At 46.0% G+C, this 16,976-nt stretch overlaps 1 protein-coding gene across 1 annotated transcript in view; it reads left to right on the top strand.

The window, feature by feature from the left end:
* plekhh1 (pleckstrin homology domain containing, family H (with MyTH4 domain) member 1) overlaps positions 1 to 16,620 on the top strand; it is a 45,401-nt gene extending 28,781 nt beyond the window's left edge. The window contains exons 13-30 of the mRNA XM_035380914.1: positions 786 to 896; positions 1,258 to 1,344; positions 2,041 to 2,199; positions 3,515 to 3,595; positions 3,706 to 3,885; positions 4,294 to 4,405; positions 4,795 to 4,907; positions 6,379 to 6,555; positions 7,586 to 7,683; positions 9,145 to 9,322; positions 10,646 to 10,801; positions 11,099 to 11,196; positions 11,603 to 11,744; positions 12,241 to 12,383; positions 12,621 to 12,750; positions 12,973 to 13,062; positions 13,684 to 13,830; positions 14,641 to 16,620. Of these exons, the coding sequence (XP_035236805.1) occupies positions 786 to 896; positions 1,258 to 1,344; positions 2,041 to 2,199; positions 3,515 to 3,595; positions 3,706 to 3,885; positions 4,294 to 4,405; positions 4,795 to 4,907; positions 6,379 to 6,555; positions 7,586 to 7,683; positions 9,145 to 9,322; positions 10,646 to 10,801; positions 11,099 to 11,196; positions 11,603 to 11,744; positions 12,241 to 12,383; positions 12,621 to 12,750; positions 12,973 to 13,062; positions 13,684 to 13,830; positions 14,641 to 14,829 (2,391 nt within the window). The 3' untranslated portion in view covers positions 14,830 to 16,620. The remainder of the gene's footprint in view (positions 1 to 785; positions 897 to 1,257; positions 1,345 to 2,040; positions 2,200 to 3,514; positions 3,596 to 3,705; positions 3,886 to 4,293; positions 4,406 to 4,794; positions 4,908 to 6,378; positions 6,556 to 7,585; positions 7,684 to 9,144; positions 9,323 to 10,645; positions 10,802 to 11,098; positions 11,197 to 11,602; positions 11,745 to 12,240; positions 12,384 to 12,620; positions 12,751 to 12,972; positions 13,063 to 13,683; positions 13,831 to 14,640) is intronic.
* The last annotated feature ends 356 nt before the right edge of the window (positions 16,621 to 16,976 follow it).

Raw genomic sequence — 16,976 nt, 5'->3', positions numbered from 1 at the left:
CAGTCCAGGTTTTTTTTCCTTCCAGTCCAGTTTTTTTTAAACTCCAGTCCAGGTTTTTTTCCCACCCAGTCCAGTTTAAAAAAAAATTCCAGTCCAGGTTTTTTTTCCACCCAGTCCAGTTTTTAAAAAATTCCAGTCCAGGTTTTTTTTTCTTCCAGTCCAGTTTTTTTAAAATTCCAGTCCAGGTTTTTTTTTCTTCCAGTCCAGTTTTTTTTTAAATTCCAGTCCAGGTTTTTTTTTCTTCCGGTCCAGTTTTTAAAAATATTCCAGTCCAGGTTTTTTTTTCTCCCAGTCCAGTTTTTTATTTTTATTTTTATTTTTTTACAACAAGTTATTTCTCAGACATCTGGGGACATCTGGGGACATCAAGGGACATCTGGCCTTTTAACAGTTCTAAAATCAATGCGCTACAAAATCCAGCATTCTAAAGCAGTTTAAGGGGAGGCAACACTGTCAAAAACAATGATTTTGGTTCCATATGCCAATTTTCATATTTTTTGATATTTTGCTTCTATAACTTCTAGAGCTTCATAAAATGAACAAACTAAAGGTAAACAATCGTTATAAATAGTTAATTTAGATGATAATATAACGCCATCGTCAAGTACAAAAAGCATAAAATGAGCTTATGATAGCATCCCTTATGATTAAATGCCTCTGCGGTTTTAAAACAGACCTGGTTGGACACAGTATTTCTTGAATTATTTTAATTGTACTGGAATACAGAGACGGATCCATGGCAACCAGGTAGCCAATGCTGCTTGTGGTTTTTTTGTTGTTGTCAGGAGCCTCTGGAGAAGTCGGGGTACCTGCTGAAGATGGGGTGCCAGGTGAAGGCCTGGAAACGGCGCTGGTTCATCCTGAGGAATGGAGAGATCCTCTACTACAAATCCCCCGTGAGAGGGTTTTTTTTAAATAAAAAAAAACACCACTTTCTAAGGGCAGCAGGGGGTTCCTCTTATTTAAAAAAAAAGCTGTTTTCTTCACTGTAAAACATTTCCTGAAAGTTTGCCAGGTTTTGGAGACGTATCCCAGTGCGCTAATGGGCGATTGTTGTTTAGTGGTAATATAACAGCAATCATAACAACCGCGGTCATGAGCATAATAAGCGTTTGATTGCGATTATGATTATGATTATGATTGTGTTGGTGATTATAATCTTTATTTATTTATTTATTTATTATTTGCTGGTGCCCTTGGCCAGCGTGGCGGCTGATGGGACTCAGTGGGCCTCTCTGATTGTGGGTGTGTTTTCAGAGTGATGTCATCAGGAAGCCCCAGGGGCAGATAGAGCTCAACTCGTCGTGCCGGATCGTGCGCGGGGAAGGGGCGCAGACCTTCCAGGTGAGTGGATCACTCACCGCCGGCTCACCAGATCACCGGATCAATCACCGCCGGATCACCAGATCACCGGATCACCTGGCGAACCCGGGATACAAAACTACACAGATTGATTTAGCCTATAATGATATCACGGTGTCCATTAGGCTTGTCCATGGTAATGAGAATGATATTTAGATGTGTAACACGATCAAGGACCTGGGTTACTCTTTTACAGTGGTTAATACCTGTGCCAGGTTAATATTCCAATGCCTGCAGCATCACAGGTATTGAACTGAACTATGCCATCCAAGTCACAGCATGTTATGCTTGGTAACATGACATGAAATGACATGATGTTTTTGGTTATGTATACTTACTTACCCTTTTAATATGATACAATAAATAAAATATGTGGGTTGAATTTGTGTTGCTGTTTCTCTGTTTCTTTTTCTAGCGAGCAGAACATTTAAGTAAAATCACACAAAAAAAAAATACATTTTATCTCCTACTGTGCTGTACATGTAGTGCTGTACTGAAATAATGTATTTAATTTTCCATAGTTAAGTATCCAGTAATACAAGGCTGTTCTGTTTGATACATGGCTGTTGTGTTGGAGATACGCAGGTGGGGCTGCTCCACAGTGTGCAGTCACTGTGGATAAAGTAAAGCTATTGCCAGCTGAACCTTGCAAAGTTCACTGTGTTCCTTTTTCGTCAGCTCATCACGGAGAAGAAAACCTTCTACCTGACAGCGGACTCTCCCAACATTCTGGAAGAGTGGATCCGGGTCCTGCAGGGCGTGCTCAAGGTCCAGGCCAGCACCCCCATCGCCATGGAGACCGGAGCCAAACCCACAGTGCGAGGCTGGCTGACTAAGGTCAGCCAAAGAGGAGAGGGTCTGAGCCAGCTGGAACCGGCCTCCCTCCCTCCCTCCCTCCCTCCCTCCCTTTCTTATCCTGCTAGAGCCAGAGTGAAGGACAACCGAGCCCTCGCTCCCCAGCCAGAAATTACTTTCTGCAAATTCGTTACAAAAGTTCAAAATGGATTCTTTTTCGGAATCCCGTAAAAAACCACTGTTGTGTTTTATTGAGGCAGGACAATGGCCTGGGAGTGAGAAAGAGGTGTGCTTCTGGATGAAAAGGGGAGAAGGGAGGGGAGGGGGGGAGAAGAGGCGCTTCTGGATGAAAGAGAGAAGGGAGGGGAGGGAGAGTGAGTGAGTGAGTGAGAGAGAGAGAAAAGAGTAAAGGAGAGGGAAAAGGTTAGGGAAGATTCCAGAAACTATTTTTTTTCAGGTTGGGGCAAGGCTGGGGTTGGGGCCAGAGGAATGTGAGGGAGGTCTATGTGGGCTCCCAATGCTGAAGCATATCTGTCAGTGGGACACAAGGCAACGGAAGGAAGCACTTTGAGTGTTAGAGGTGGTGTGAGGAACGCGTCCCTGACAGATGACTGACAGCTGAATGAACAGAGATGGCACTCACCGGTTCCTACTGTCCGTTTGCCAGAACATTGTGCTTGAGAATGTGTGCTGAAACATTGGCTGGCTGCATTACCAATTTATGATTGAAAAGCGCACAAAGATAGAGTCAATGCCTCTGCATTCAGTCCTTCCATATCCATATCAGAATCGTCCTAATGTCAGTATCCAGGGTTAATGATTGTCATAATTTATGCACAGTGATTTTCTCTCCTTTGTAGGCAGATATGGTTATGGTTCTGGTTCTGTTAGCATCCTAGAAGGCAGCTAATACTCTGCAGTGACCGTTATCTGTTCTGTTAGCATTCTAGAAGGCAGCTAATACACTGCAGTGACCATTATCTGTTCTGTTAGCATCCTAGAAGGCAGCTAATACTCTGCAGTGACCATTATCTGTTCTGTTAGCATCCTAGAAGGCAGCTAATACTCTGCAGTGACCGTTAACTGTTCTGTTAGCATTCTAGAAGGCAGCTAATACTCTGCAGTGACCGTTAACTGTTCTGTTAGCATTCTAGAAGGCAGCTAATACTCTGCAGTGACCATTATCTGTGCTGTTAACATTCTAGAAGGCAGTTAATAATCTGCAGTGACCGTTATCTGTGCTGTTGACGTTCTAGAAGGCAGCTAATACTCTGCAGTGACCGTTAACTGTTCTGTTAGCATTCTAGAAGATACTCTCGCTCAGTCTGACCGAACCTCCCGATCCTCTCTCTCTCAGGTCAAACACGGGCACTCGAAGCTGGTGTGGTGCTCGCTCATTGGCAAGGCGTTCTACTACTACCGTAACCAGGACGACAAGGTGCGTGCTCGCTCCTGTCAGCGAACTGTACATGCACCACAGAACAGAACACAACCTTCCTTTCTGTCAGAACGTCATTTACGTTTTTTTTTAACCCCGTCTGTGGGCAGTTTCCGCTGGGGCAGCTGCGCATGCGGGAGGCCGGGGTGGAGGAAGTGGACCGGTCATGTGACTCAGACGAGGACTACGAGGCCGGTGGGCGGGGCTTCCTCTCCTCGCACTACACTCTGCTGGTGCACCCCAAAGAGCAGAGCCCCACGTATTTACTCATTGGGACCAAGCAGGAGAAGGTACGGTAACGTTTTCCCCAGAATTAGCTACAGCCCGCTACGCAAGCCGCAGCGTGCCATTAAATTGCCATTAAGGGAGACCCATCTGGTAAAAACATGTGCAGCCGCGTTGTTAAAGCGTGGTTAAAGAAGCAGGGCAATTCTTTACATGTCTTTCTTTATTTTCAAGTATTTATGAGAACTCTATTTGTAGATATCGCATCTTTAATATTCATCTTTTGACTAGTATGAAAAATGTCTTTGCTCACGGTGTTCTAAAACTGTCTTTAGGTGGATATAAATGATAGAAATCTAACTCGTAGTCTTGAAAAGTGACCAAGTCTCCCATGTGCATTTCATCTCCCTCAAACACACACACTCACACGCACGCACGCACGCATGCACACGCACGCACACACACACATGCAGGACGCCTGGCTGTACCATCTGACAGTAGCAGCGGGCAGCAGTGCCAGCCTGAAGGTGGGCACGGAGTACGAGCAGCTCATCGGTAAACTGCTGGATGTGGATGGAGACCCAGGTGAGACACACGTGTGTGGCACAGCCAGAGTACCGCCTCTCACTGCTGTGAGTTATTACAGAGCACACCGATAAGGCATCACCCCTTACAGTTAAGCTCCGCCCCCTAGCCTGCCACAGGCCTAATGCGAGCCATCCCTCCAGCCAGTGACAGCTTCTGGGAATTCATCTTTAGTGCTGACTGTTCAAATACTCAGTGCACTATTCATTCAGACACTGCCCAAATGTGTGTCTGTGTGTGTTTTTGAGTGTGTGTGTGTGTGCGTGCGTGAGTGTGTGTGAGTGTGTGTGTTTATGCGCTTGTGTGTGTCTTCTCCCTCTGCTTTTCTCACATGGTACTCTTTCCCACATGTGCCTGCGTGTGCGTTTCCAATGCGCGCCTGCACATAGACTCCGTGCTGTGGAAGAGCGCCCCCTTGTGTTTCAGCAAGGAAGGGCTGCGTTCGCCCCTCACCACCCTGCCCTCCGAGGCACTGCAGACAGAGGCCCTGAAGCTCTTCAAGGTGAGCACCCCCACACCCCCCACACCCCCCACACCCCCGCCACCAACCCCCCAAACTCCCACCATCTGGGCCCCCGCAGTCAGGGAACACTCCCCTGCCCCCGTTTAGTGTGTTTGTCCCAGTCGGTTCCTTCCCTGCACACTCTGCACTCCACTGTGAGCTGATAAGGGCTTCATGGGACAGACCTCGGCAGTGGGGAACTTTACCGGCATCCCCAACTCATTAGTGTGGTAAAGTGGAACAGTCCGCTAAGCAAGCCCCACGGTTCCCCTCGTTTGTTATTTCCTTGAATGGGGGGGGGGGGGGGGGGGGGGGGGGGGGGGTGAAAACAGAGTGATAGAGAGAGGATGAAAGAAGGGAGCGGAGTACAGACACGGGCGGAGGGGGCGGGGGAGTCTGGGACGGCGATGGACCTTGACCGTGTTCCCCCGAAAAAGGAAGACCGCGTTCCTCTGATATAAACACACTCCCCTCCCCTGTGCTCTCCCTCCATCCTTCCCCTCCTCTGTGCTCTACCTCCATCCTTCCCCTCCTGCATTTCACCCCCCCTCTCCCCTCCCCCCCTCCCCTCGTTCCATGCACCTAGAGTCTTACCGCTCCTTGCAGCTGTTTTCTCTTTTCTTATCGTGAGAAATGTGGGAATGGTTTCAGGTCCTCCTTTAATGCGTATGTAGCAGAAAAAAAAGCCTTTCATGTCTGTCACCTGAGCTCTTATTGCCCCTAGCGACGTGGGCTCCATTTTCTGTATTGATTTCATTTGAAATGTAATTACATGGAAACTATAAAATGGACCGTTCACAGCAGCCACAGTGGATGTTTGCTGCCACCTTGTGGCAGGGAGTTGCAGGACAACTAGATTCAACCTTTTCCCTTTCGAACCCCTGGCAGCCGTGTATTCACCCAAATCACGTCTGACTGTCCCACAAATCTTATGCGTTAAGCAGCATAACTCGGAGATAAGCTCATTGGCAGGGTACCAGCACATCTCTGGGCCATCACCCCCAATCGATCATGTAGAGTGGCAGTGCACATTATTTATACAGTCATATTACTGTATGACTCTATTACTGTATGTAACTTTCTGAGCACTGTAACCACAAGATGTCACTTTAAATCCATGGGCAGGATTAAGTCTATTCTATTTATTTACTTTCCCTCCAATCAAAACTCTTGTCTGAAAAGGTCGTGCTGCTTTCCACTTTGGGTTAATCATTTCTGATTTGTGATCAGTAAGTGGGTCAAAGTTGAACTGATGTTTTTATGTAATCTGCCCTCTCATTTCTGCAGTCTAAATCTTATGTCACTCCTATCAGTTAAAATCCCTTAGAAACCAATTTAGGAAAAAAAAGCTAAATTCCAAATTCAAACGCTTGGTTTTAATTACATTGGTTTCTTGATTACATTTTAGTTTTGGTGAGTTTAGCCAAGGTAAATGTAATCTTTTGTAAAATGTAATCTTTTTCTCTTCCAGTCATGTCAACTGTTCATCAATGTGCTTGTGGAGTCACCTTCTATTGACTACCACATGTCCCTGGCCCAGAATGCCCTGCAAGTGTGCCTGACGCACCCAGAGCTGCAGAACGAGATGTACTGCCAGCTGATCAAACAGACCAACTGCCGCACACCTCACAATTACTCCCTCACACAGGTGAGTCACTGACACAGGTATACACTCACACACCTCACAGGTACTCCCTCACACAGGTGAGTCACTGACACAGGTTAACACTGACACACCTCACAGGTACTCCCTCACACAGGTGAGTACTGACACAGGTATACACTCACACACCTCACAATTACTCCCTCACACAGGTGAGTCACTGACACAGGTTAACACTGACACACCTCACAGGTACTCCCTCACACAGGTGAGTACTGACACAGGTATACACTCACACACCTCACTGTTACTCCCTCACACAGGTGAGTCACTGACACAGGTATACACTCACACACCTCACAGTTACTCCCTGACACAGGTGAGTCACTGTCACAGGTATACACTCACACACCTCACAGTTACTCCCTCACACAGGTGAGTACTGACACAGGTATACACTCAGACACCTCACAGTTACTCCCTGACACAGGTGAGTACTGACACAGGTATACACTCAGACACCTCACAGTTACTCCCTCACACAGGTGAGTACTGACACAGGTATACACTCACACACCTCACTGTTACTCCCTCACACAGGTGAGTCACTGACACAGGTAAACACTGACACACCTCACAGTTACTCCCTCACACAGGTGAGTCACTGACACAGGTAAACACTGACACACCTCACAGTTACTCCCTCACACAGGTGAGTACTGACACAGGTATACACTCACACACCTCACAATTACTCCCTCACGCAGGTGAGTACTGACACAGGTATACACTCACACACCTCACAATTACTCCCTCACAAAGGTGAGTCACTGACACAGGTATACACTCACACACCTCACAGTTATTCCCTCACACAGATGAATACTGACACAAGTCACTCACTTGCAAAGGTAAGCCCTTACAAATATGGATTGCTGACCTAACCATTCTTACAAATGAATTGGGAAAGAAACTCTCATCAAATGATACCCCTAGTGCTTCTATGTGTCCACCCAGTCAGTATTTAGTGTTTGTATTTAATTTGTGTCTGATTTCAATTTTCTCTGTGTCCCAGGGGTGGCAACTGCTCTCAGTGTGCGTGGCCCTCTTCCTTCCCCAGCACCACTTCCTGTGGTACCTGAGGGAGTACCTGCAGCGACATGCTGACCCCAGGTATTTTACCTGCTCCTTTTATCTGTTACACCTGCACACAGTCTCCCTCTCTCCCACACGTCCGTTCCACAGAGGAGCCCTTTTACACTGCCATTACCAAACAAAGCGGTTCTGCACTTTCACCTTGATCTCAAGTCATATTCGCCCCAGCCTCCGACCAGACAACCTTGAATGCCTGACCTGGATAACGGAGGCCTGCTGTCACAACAACACAGACGCACGCAAGATTAAAGGTCATTCTGACACTGGGAGCTGACTTACTATGATGGTCAGGGCTGCAGTGACAAAGCCAGATAGGGTCTGATTTTACAGAAAATGGCGTGATCTACCTTCATACAGAAAAACGGTATTTACCTGCTCCTTTTATCTGTTACACCTGCACACAGTCTCCCTCTCTCCCACACGTCCGTTCCACAGAGGAGCCCTTTTACACTGCCATTACCAAACAAAGCGGTTCTGCACTTTCACCTTGATCTCAAGTCATATTCGCCCCAGCCTCCGACCAGACAACCTTGAATGCCTGACCTGGATAACGGAGGCCTGCTGTCACAACAACACAGACGCACGCAAGATTAAAGGTCATTCTGACACTGGGAGCTGACTTACTATGATGGTCAGGGCTGCAGTGACAAAGCCAGATAGGGTCTGATTTTACAGAAAATGGGTGATCTACCTTCATACAGAAAAACTCAAATTTTGACATTTGGAAGTACGACATTTAAAAACACTAGCTGTTAAAATAAAATAAAAAACTCAGCAGTAAATTCGGAAGTACGACATTTAAAAACACTAGCTGTTAAAATAAAATAAAAAACTCAGCAGTAAATTCTTATTGCGCTTTGGTTATTGTTGTCTAAGCACAAGGAGCCTTTGGAAATGCCTTAGGTGTGTTTTTGTAGGTGTGTGTGTATGCGTGTGTGGTTATTGGTGGATCCGGTGGTTATAGGTGGATCTGACTCTTCCCTCTCTGCTGGTCTTGCGTGTCTTTTCTCTCTCGAGGCTTGGCCCTGTCTCCCTCCCGCCAGGCTAAAGTGTCAGTTAGGAATGTTAGCAAGACCAGTGCAGATTCCACAGAGATGGTCCAAACGGTGCCTGAAAGACTCAGATAAGGCACAGGAGTGGCTGAGTTAAGATATCATAATTATGATGTATTGTCGGATAAGCCATTAAACTAGCTACAGTTCCAGTCTCTGCAAAGTGTCATTTTATTACAATTATAGAAACAATTAATGAATTGATGATTATATTCAAAATATAATGGATTTACCCAAATTAAATACAGTATGTAATTTTGGAATATCTTTGAGTAATCATCAGTTGGTTTGAGATATGTGATCATCAAAACTTGAATTCAGTTTTCCTCTATATTGAGCCATGAGTGATGCTTTTAACTCTGAACTCTGTGTAAGCTGAACTGATTGGTGAGATGATGGATCGTGTGACGCATGTGGTCCTGCTCAGGACGGAGGTGGGGAAGTACGCGGTGTACTGCCAGAGGTCGGTGGAGCGGACGCTGCAGAATGGCGAGAGGGAGGCCAAGCCGTCCCGCATGGAGATCCTGTCCATCCTGCTGAGGAACCCCTACCACCACTCCCTGCCCTTCAGCATCCCTGTGCACTTCATGAACAACACCTACCAGGTACTACAGTGCTGCTCTATCACACACCTTAACCTGTATAGAGCTGCTCTCTCACACACCTTAACCTGTACCAGGTACTGTAGAGTGCTGCTCTCTCACACACCTTAACCTGTACCAGGCACTGTACACTGCTCCTCTCTCACACACCTTAACCTGTACTAGGCACTGTACAGTGCTGCTCTCTCATGTTATGTAGGCTAACACACACCTTGACCTGAACTTCACCTTGCCCTGTATGCTCTTGAACAGTGCTGCCCAACGATGTTCCTAGAGATCTGTCATCCGGTAGGTTTTCATTTCAATCTCAGTTTGACATAACTACTAATTAGCAGCTCAACCATATCATTAGCTGTTGAATGAAGTGTGCTTTGTTAGGGTTGGATTGAAAACCTATAGGCCTGTAGATCTCCAGGAACAGGGTTGGGCAGCCTGCTCTGTAACTTTGACGTGCTGTTTATGCAACAACTAAATGTTTTGGTTCACGTTCTTTTACGTCAGCAGTTCATTGTTTAGTCTTACAAACTGTGTGACCAGGAATGCAGGTTCTGCCTTCAAGGTTTTGTTGCCTGTGTGATGACATGGATTCTCTGTTCTAGCCAGATTATTGAAGACTCACGATTGGTTAATTATTTTAATCAGGTGTTACAGTATTGGGCTAAAATGAAAACCTGCACCCATATCAGCCGCTTTTGTATAAAATTGGACACTTCTAGTCTAGAAGACTCTGGCTCTGTTTACACCTGGCCTTTTCATGCATCTTGAACATCCAGATTATATCCAGATAGGGATTAAAAATCCCTATAAAAATGCAAGTGTAAGTGCACTCAAGATAAATTCATAACAGATTCAAATCTGATCATTTAAACCACTTCAAGGTGATCTCAGACGCATTCAAAATATTATACAAGTAACAGACTAGTTTTGCTATGGCTGCAATCAGGGCCGCTGCTGTATTAAATGATCTCATCAGCAGTCTTCAGTTGTACATTATCTCCTGAATATGGCACCTTTCCTTAACTTTAAGAGACTGCAAAATGCCATACAAACTTGCTAATTTGGAAGCGGCTACCATCTTTGCTCTCCGAGAGGCGGAAAAAAGTGGGTTGTCCAGGTTTTGCATATTACTCATGATCGGATTTCAACCCAGCTAGCCAGAGACGCACCTGACTGCCATATTTAAATGCAATGTGGTTAAATCTTATCCGGATGCAATCTAGGACACAAGTCGCACAAAACGACCAGGTGTAAATGGGGCCTCTGTGATCACAATCAGGGCTCTGTGGTTTGGGTTCTGTGTCAGAGTTCAGTTTCCTGTGTGACCAGGTGGTGGGCTTTGATGGATCCACCACGGTGGAGGAGTTCCTGAACACTCTGAACCAGAAGGCCGGGATGAGGAAGCCTCTGGTCTCCGGCTTCGCCCTCTTCACAGACGACCCGTCCGGGAAGGACCTGGAGCACTGTCTGCAGCCCGCTGTCAAGGTGAGGAAGCGCAGGGCTGGAGTTTTGGTTTCGAGACAGGAAGTTGTGGTTTGCGACAGGATGTTGTGGTTTGAGACAGGAAGTTGTAGTTTGAAACAGGAAGTTGTGGTTTGAGAAAGGAAGCTATGGTTTGAAACAGGAAATTTTGATTTGAGACAGGATGTTGTGGTGTCAGACAGGAAGTTATGGTTTGAAACAGGATGCTGTGGAGCTTGTGGTTTAGGGCGGATCAGGATTAAGTCATGTGATGCACTGGAGCTGTACCCAGCTGATTAGCCTCTTTTTCTTATGGACCAGATCTGCGATGTCATCTCAAAGTGGGAGCAGGCTCTGAAGGAATTGCACCCTGGGAAATATGAGGGAACCCGCATCGTCCGCCTAACCTACAAGAGCAGGTACTATTTTGCTTTCACGTTCGGGTTTTTGTTGGGACAGTGTTGATTTAGAACGTCCATCCATCCATCCATTATCTATACCTGCTTAACCTGGTCAAGGTCGCGGGGGTGGGGGGGCTGGAGCCTATCCCAGCGTGCACTGGGTGAGAGGCAGGAATAGGCTGGTTCAACGTGGCCTTTATTATTCATAGAATGCATCCTGCTTTTATTTTGGTTACTAGAAAACATAGATCCTGATATGTAAGATGCCATGCATTCTGACAGAAAACCGGAAATCGAATCATGACAGTGATTTGTGGCAAACAATGCGTGCCAGAATGTGTGTGTGTGGGTGGGACAGTGTTTAGACTGCTTCTTTGTTGATATGTGATTTTTATCACTCCCTGTGTGATTGGGGCGTGTCCAGACTGTGCTTCCGAGCCCAGGCGAAGGGTGAGACTGAGCGTGAGCGCCTCTTGCTGGCCTACCAGGTGAATGACGAAGTCCTGAAAGGTCACTTCCCCGTCAACAAGGAGCTGGCACTGGAGGTGGCTGCTCTCATGGCTCAGGTACATGGGCGTGGCTGTGGGAGGGTCAGAGGGACACTGTGGGCTTGCCCAAATCAGCACACTTGCCTACTATTGAGTATAGTTCTGGAGTACACTGGATGAGAAACTTGTTAAGTATGTAAAATTTTCTCTAAATATAGTGTGCTTATAATCCCAAGATGAAATACTTATTTCCGGGGTTTTTCTGAGTATATTCAGGAACATACTTTTCAGGAAGTGAACGACCATTTTGGTCTCATGAATTCAATTTGCAGCTTAGCTTTTAAAATGACGCACGGCTTCACTGCTGTTCTCCTTCAACAACATCGACACGTGCGCATAGCCACACAAGGGTAGGACAAATTGTGACACTTCCAGTATGATTTAAAAATAGTATGGAGGTATGGAGGGTATTCCATGCATGCTACATACTTTGAGGACACGGGAATTAGGAGGCTAATTCCAGACACGGCCTGCGTTTTTCTTGGAGGTTAATGACCATAGACCACGCCCACAGGTGGAATATGGCGACCTGGACCGCCCCGCCTCCTGCAGCCCCAGCAGCTCCTTCCCACCAAAAGTCCAGCAGATGCTGCTGCAGGTCCTGGAGCGCTTTTACCCCAAACGCTACAAACAGGACTGCAGCCTGGAGCAGCTCAGGTACTGCTGGAGCCTCCCTCTCTCTTTCTCTCTCTCTCTCTCTCTCAGACAAACATACACACCTTCATAGACATGAGCACGCGCACACACACACGTAGGCAGAGATCATTTCAAATATTCTGTTTGCTTTATCACATGACACCCATCAGATAAACAACCTCCCTGACAGTCACACAGCACACCTGAGTATGTGTCACTAATCTCTGTGCACAACCCCCCCCCCCCCCCCCCCACCAGAGACCTGATGGAGCGCCTGGCCACCAAATGGACGGTCCTGCGGGGGTGCAGCGTGCCAGAGTGCGTGCGCATCTACCTGACCGTCGCCCGAAAGTGGCCCCTGTTTGGAGCCAAGCTCTTCAGCGCCAAGGTTAGTGATGAAAGGCAATCAGTCTGCCTCTGCTCTTTCATATGCAAAGCATGCGTTCTCACCTATGTCTATGTCTCTCTTCTTCTGTGGTCCTTGGTCTATGTCTCACTTCTTCTGTGGTCCCTGGTCTGCGTCTCTCTTGTTTTGTGGTCCCTGGTCTATGTCTCTCTTCTTCTGTGGTCCCTGGTCTATGTCTGTCTTCTTCTGTGGTCCTGTGAGCAGCCAGTCCCACCATGTGCGATGGAGGACCATCCCCAGCTGTGGCTGGCAGTCAATGAGGATGGACTGAGTGTGCTGGAGTTCAACACAATGGTGAGAAAGCAAGAGCGTGAAAGCGAGAGAGTGAAAGAGATTGTGTGCTCTCAGAATAATGTCAGATGTGGTTTGTTTCTGTATTTTCAACTCTTTTCATTCTCAAATTTCTCAATGGAGCATTGAGCATTCAAACATTTGGTTTGTGATCTTTTTTTTTGCCCGCCTTCCAAATTAGGCCAAGCCAAGCCCACAGATGTGGGTGGCCAGTTGTAGAAATATTGGTCTAGAATGATTTTTTTTACTTATATTTCAAACGGGAAACTTCACGAGAAAAAAAACTGCAGTCTGATTTGCCGTGTTCTCCCCAGAAAGATCCAACCAGCTCAACAGAGAAATAAACAATGTCAGCTGGAACTGTTTTCACCAGGCCTTTTCGCCTTCATGTCATTTACGTGTTCTCGCTCCTTTACTTTCACAAGCTCCCAGGGGAGAAAGACGCATCTGGAAATGTGTTACAGAGCAAAAGAACATGATTCAAGTCATGAAAGAAAAAGAAACTGAAGAAAAATAATCAGTGTTCAAAGGCAGGGGGTGTTTTTTTTTCAAAGAAATCGTTGTTCAAGACTTCACCTGTTCATTATGACATCATCAATGAAAACTCTCCCTTCTCTGCCCAAGCACCTGCTGGTGACGTACTCCTACCAGTCGGTGATAACCTTTGGTGGTTGTCGTGACGACTTCATGGTGGTGGTGAGCCAAATGAGGGACCAGGGTTTGGGGAAGAGGACCGTGGACAAGCTGGTCTTTTCCATGGCCAAGCCCAAGGTACAGTGGGAGGGGGTAGCTGCCATTACATACCTGGGTCTTTAGCCACTGCAAACTCAACACCTCAGAATCGTTTTTTGGAAGAGGGGCACACATGGATACTCAAATCTGGACCTCAAATCCAAATCCGGGCCCTGGTTTTTCTTTTTCCCCAGGTAATTAACTGAACGATTAGTGCTACTGATTGGCCGGACTGTATTCACACTTGACTCCCACATAAAGGGAGGGTGGAGAACCAGCAGTTCTTGGACTTCGAGGGCCATGATTTGAGTAACAGAGTATTAGGTTATTGATTATAGACAGACAACAAATGCTAGGTGACCCATAGTGTAACACACACTCAATGACAGGTTCTGCCAGCAAGATGTTTCACACAAATTTGTGATGTGTCCAATTACCCCTGTGAAGGGAAGTGTTAAGGTATGGTATGATTGGCAAGCAGAGCACTGTACTCAGAAAGCAACAGATTTGGAAAGCAATAAAAATAGGAATAGACTTGGGTCCAATTCATTTTTCCAGACTTCAACCAAAGGCTATTCCTTTTTTATTCTTGTGTGTCTCGTGGTGAATTGGATTACGCCTCACACAGATGGGAATATCAGGTAACTCTTAAGACTTTGACCTACTCTGTGTGCGTCAACTGCTTTTTAACGACTTTCCGCTCTCCGTGGTTTTCTCATTGGCGTCGGCGAAGTGCGAAGGCCCACTCATTCCCTTGAATCAAATGAAACACAATGAACTTAACGGTAAAATAATCGTCCCCCCCCCCCCCCCCCCCCCCCCCCCTTCTCCTCTCTTCTCTCCCTGAAGATTCTGGAACTGACCCTCCTGATGGCCAGCTACATCAACTACTGGGCCTCCACGTTATCGCCCTGTGGCCCCCAGCCCTCTGGCCCCTGCGCTCCGCTAAGGGCCATGGGGGACAGGAAGTTGTGGGACATAGACAGCCGACACTTCCCTTCCATGACACGCACCACCAAGGGCCCCACGCTACTGTGATGAAACATGGGGGGAAAAAAAAAACCCCAAAGCATCATGGGAACCAGAACACAAGAGAAAGAAATCCCAAGAAAGCATCGCAGCAGCAGCAGCAGCAGCAGCTCAAACCTGAAAATCACCATGGAGACCATAACATAACAGGAAGTCATCCAAGAGCATCACTTCAGTTTCTACACCCTACTCTGGTGCACTTGCCCTTACCATGCGTTTAATACCACCTACTGGTGAACTACCTGCAAAACCATCTCCCTGCTGTGAGTCTAAATGTGTTTCACCACAGAGGAAGCACTCTGTAAAGGGGGAGATTTGGAATTTTTGGTCTTAGAGACCATTAGTATATGGGTGGAAAAAGCTGAGGAACAAATCTTTGATGCTCATCTTATGGATGTCACGGTCTCTGCATATAAATTGCTTTTTTTCTATTTCCATGACGAAAGAGCGATCCTCACTCTTTCTGCTCAAACATGCAAATGGAGTAATGCGTATTCTAGGACTTACAGAGTTGACACTGTGGTCTAGAACTCTGTGTAAAAAGATAAAATGAATTTTATTTTGAAGCCAGAATGAGGACTGGTCTAACTGGCACAGCCGCTGGGCGATCTCTACTTTGTAAGGAGATAATCAGGTTCTAATCCTGGAACTCTGGCCGTGACTCCTCTTCAACGTGCATCCATGCCAGATTGGCTTTTTTTTTTAACAGGAAAGGAATGCAATAAAAAAAGGGAAGACGATTTTGTTTGCTCCAGTCGCTTATATGGAGACCGTGTGCATTAGATTTTCCTTAAAAAGACGAGGCTGTTCTAGGGAATCTAGTCAGTCCATAAGCGCTGTAACAGACGTTATCTTAATTCGACAGCATGTGTCATATTTCGCATGTTTCTGAACTGGCTATGAACTCGGCCAAGCCTGAAGCCACTTTAAGTCTTGTTTTGTCATTTTGACTCCTTAACTTTATATAAGCTGTGGGTTCTTTAAGAACTGTACGAGAAATGTTTATTTTCCGGTGTGCATCTGTGAGATTTATGTGTGAAATGTCAGAGGTATTGAGTTTGCTAACACAGTAAAGAATTGCTGTATCAGGCAAGTATTGTGGGATATCAACCTTTAATATGTCTGTTGTATCTCTGGAGTATGAGTGAATCATCTATGTAGTTTTTACTATTTTAAGTGTGAAAACCCTGCTAATGTTGTCATTTTAAAGATTGAACCCTGATGTTGGCATGGACATCCTGGGGGACTTACATCTTTGTAAGTTTTGGTTTACCCAGTTAACTGCAATTGTCATCTTTTAGATGATAAGAAAATAATCACATGTATTTGGACAAGGCCTGTGACCCCCCCCTCCCCCTCCCAGGTGCTGTGCAATGTTTAACACAACCTTTGCCCAGACCTCTCAAAGTTTGTAAAATGGGAAGTGTGGTTGACTGCAAAATTGTGGCGACAGCCTTTGAGCTTTTTAAAGCAAATATTCATACACAGCAGTTGTTATTCTTAGTGTAGTAATATTATGAGGTTTAGTTGTCATCCACAGTATTGCTCTCATATTAGCATATTAGCTCATATGGGCATCTTGTCTCACCAAATGAACACAGTGAAGGGTTAAAACTGTTTCCTGAAAACCAAACATAATTTGATTCAAATCAAGTTACCCATGTTTTCATCCTACAGTATTTTGTCAAAATTACAGAACGCTACTATTGTGCATGGATGTTGTTCTATCCAACTAATGGTTCAGCTGGTAGCAGTAAATGTTCCAATATGGAACAAAGATGTTTAGACTTGACCTTCAACACTTGAGATAAGAGATTAAGTTTTTTTTTTTTAGGTAGAAGACCAAGTCTGTGTTATTATTTCATGTGCTATTTGTCTTTATTCTTGTTATTTTTTTCTCTGAATAATTTCTAGGATTAATGTTATCTGTGTTTTGTTTTCTATTTCACTGAGAAGTCTGCTTTTCAGGAGTGGACACATATACTGCAGAGAGGACACAGCCCGAGTGATGGCTATGGAGGTACCTATTAGAGCAGGCGTGTCAAACTCCAGTCCTGGAGGGCCACAGTGTCTGCGGGTTTAACTCCAGTCCTGGAGGGCCACAGTGTCTGCTGGTTTAACTCCAGTCCTGGAGGGCTGCAGTGTCTGCTGGTTTA

Source organism: Anguilla anguilla, chromosome 1, assembly GCF_013347855.1.
Source record: "Anguilla anguilla isolate fAngAng1 chromosome 1, fAngAng1.pri, whole genome shotgun sequence".
NCBI lineage: Eukaryota > Metazoa > Chordata > Actinopteri > Anguilliformes > Anguillidae > Anguilla > Anguilla anguilla.
Note: the sequence above shows the minus strand (reverse complement) of the source record. Positions and strands in the feature narration are given on the sequence as shown.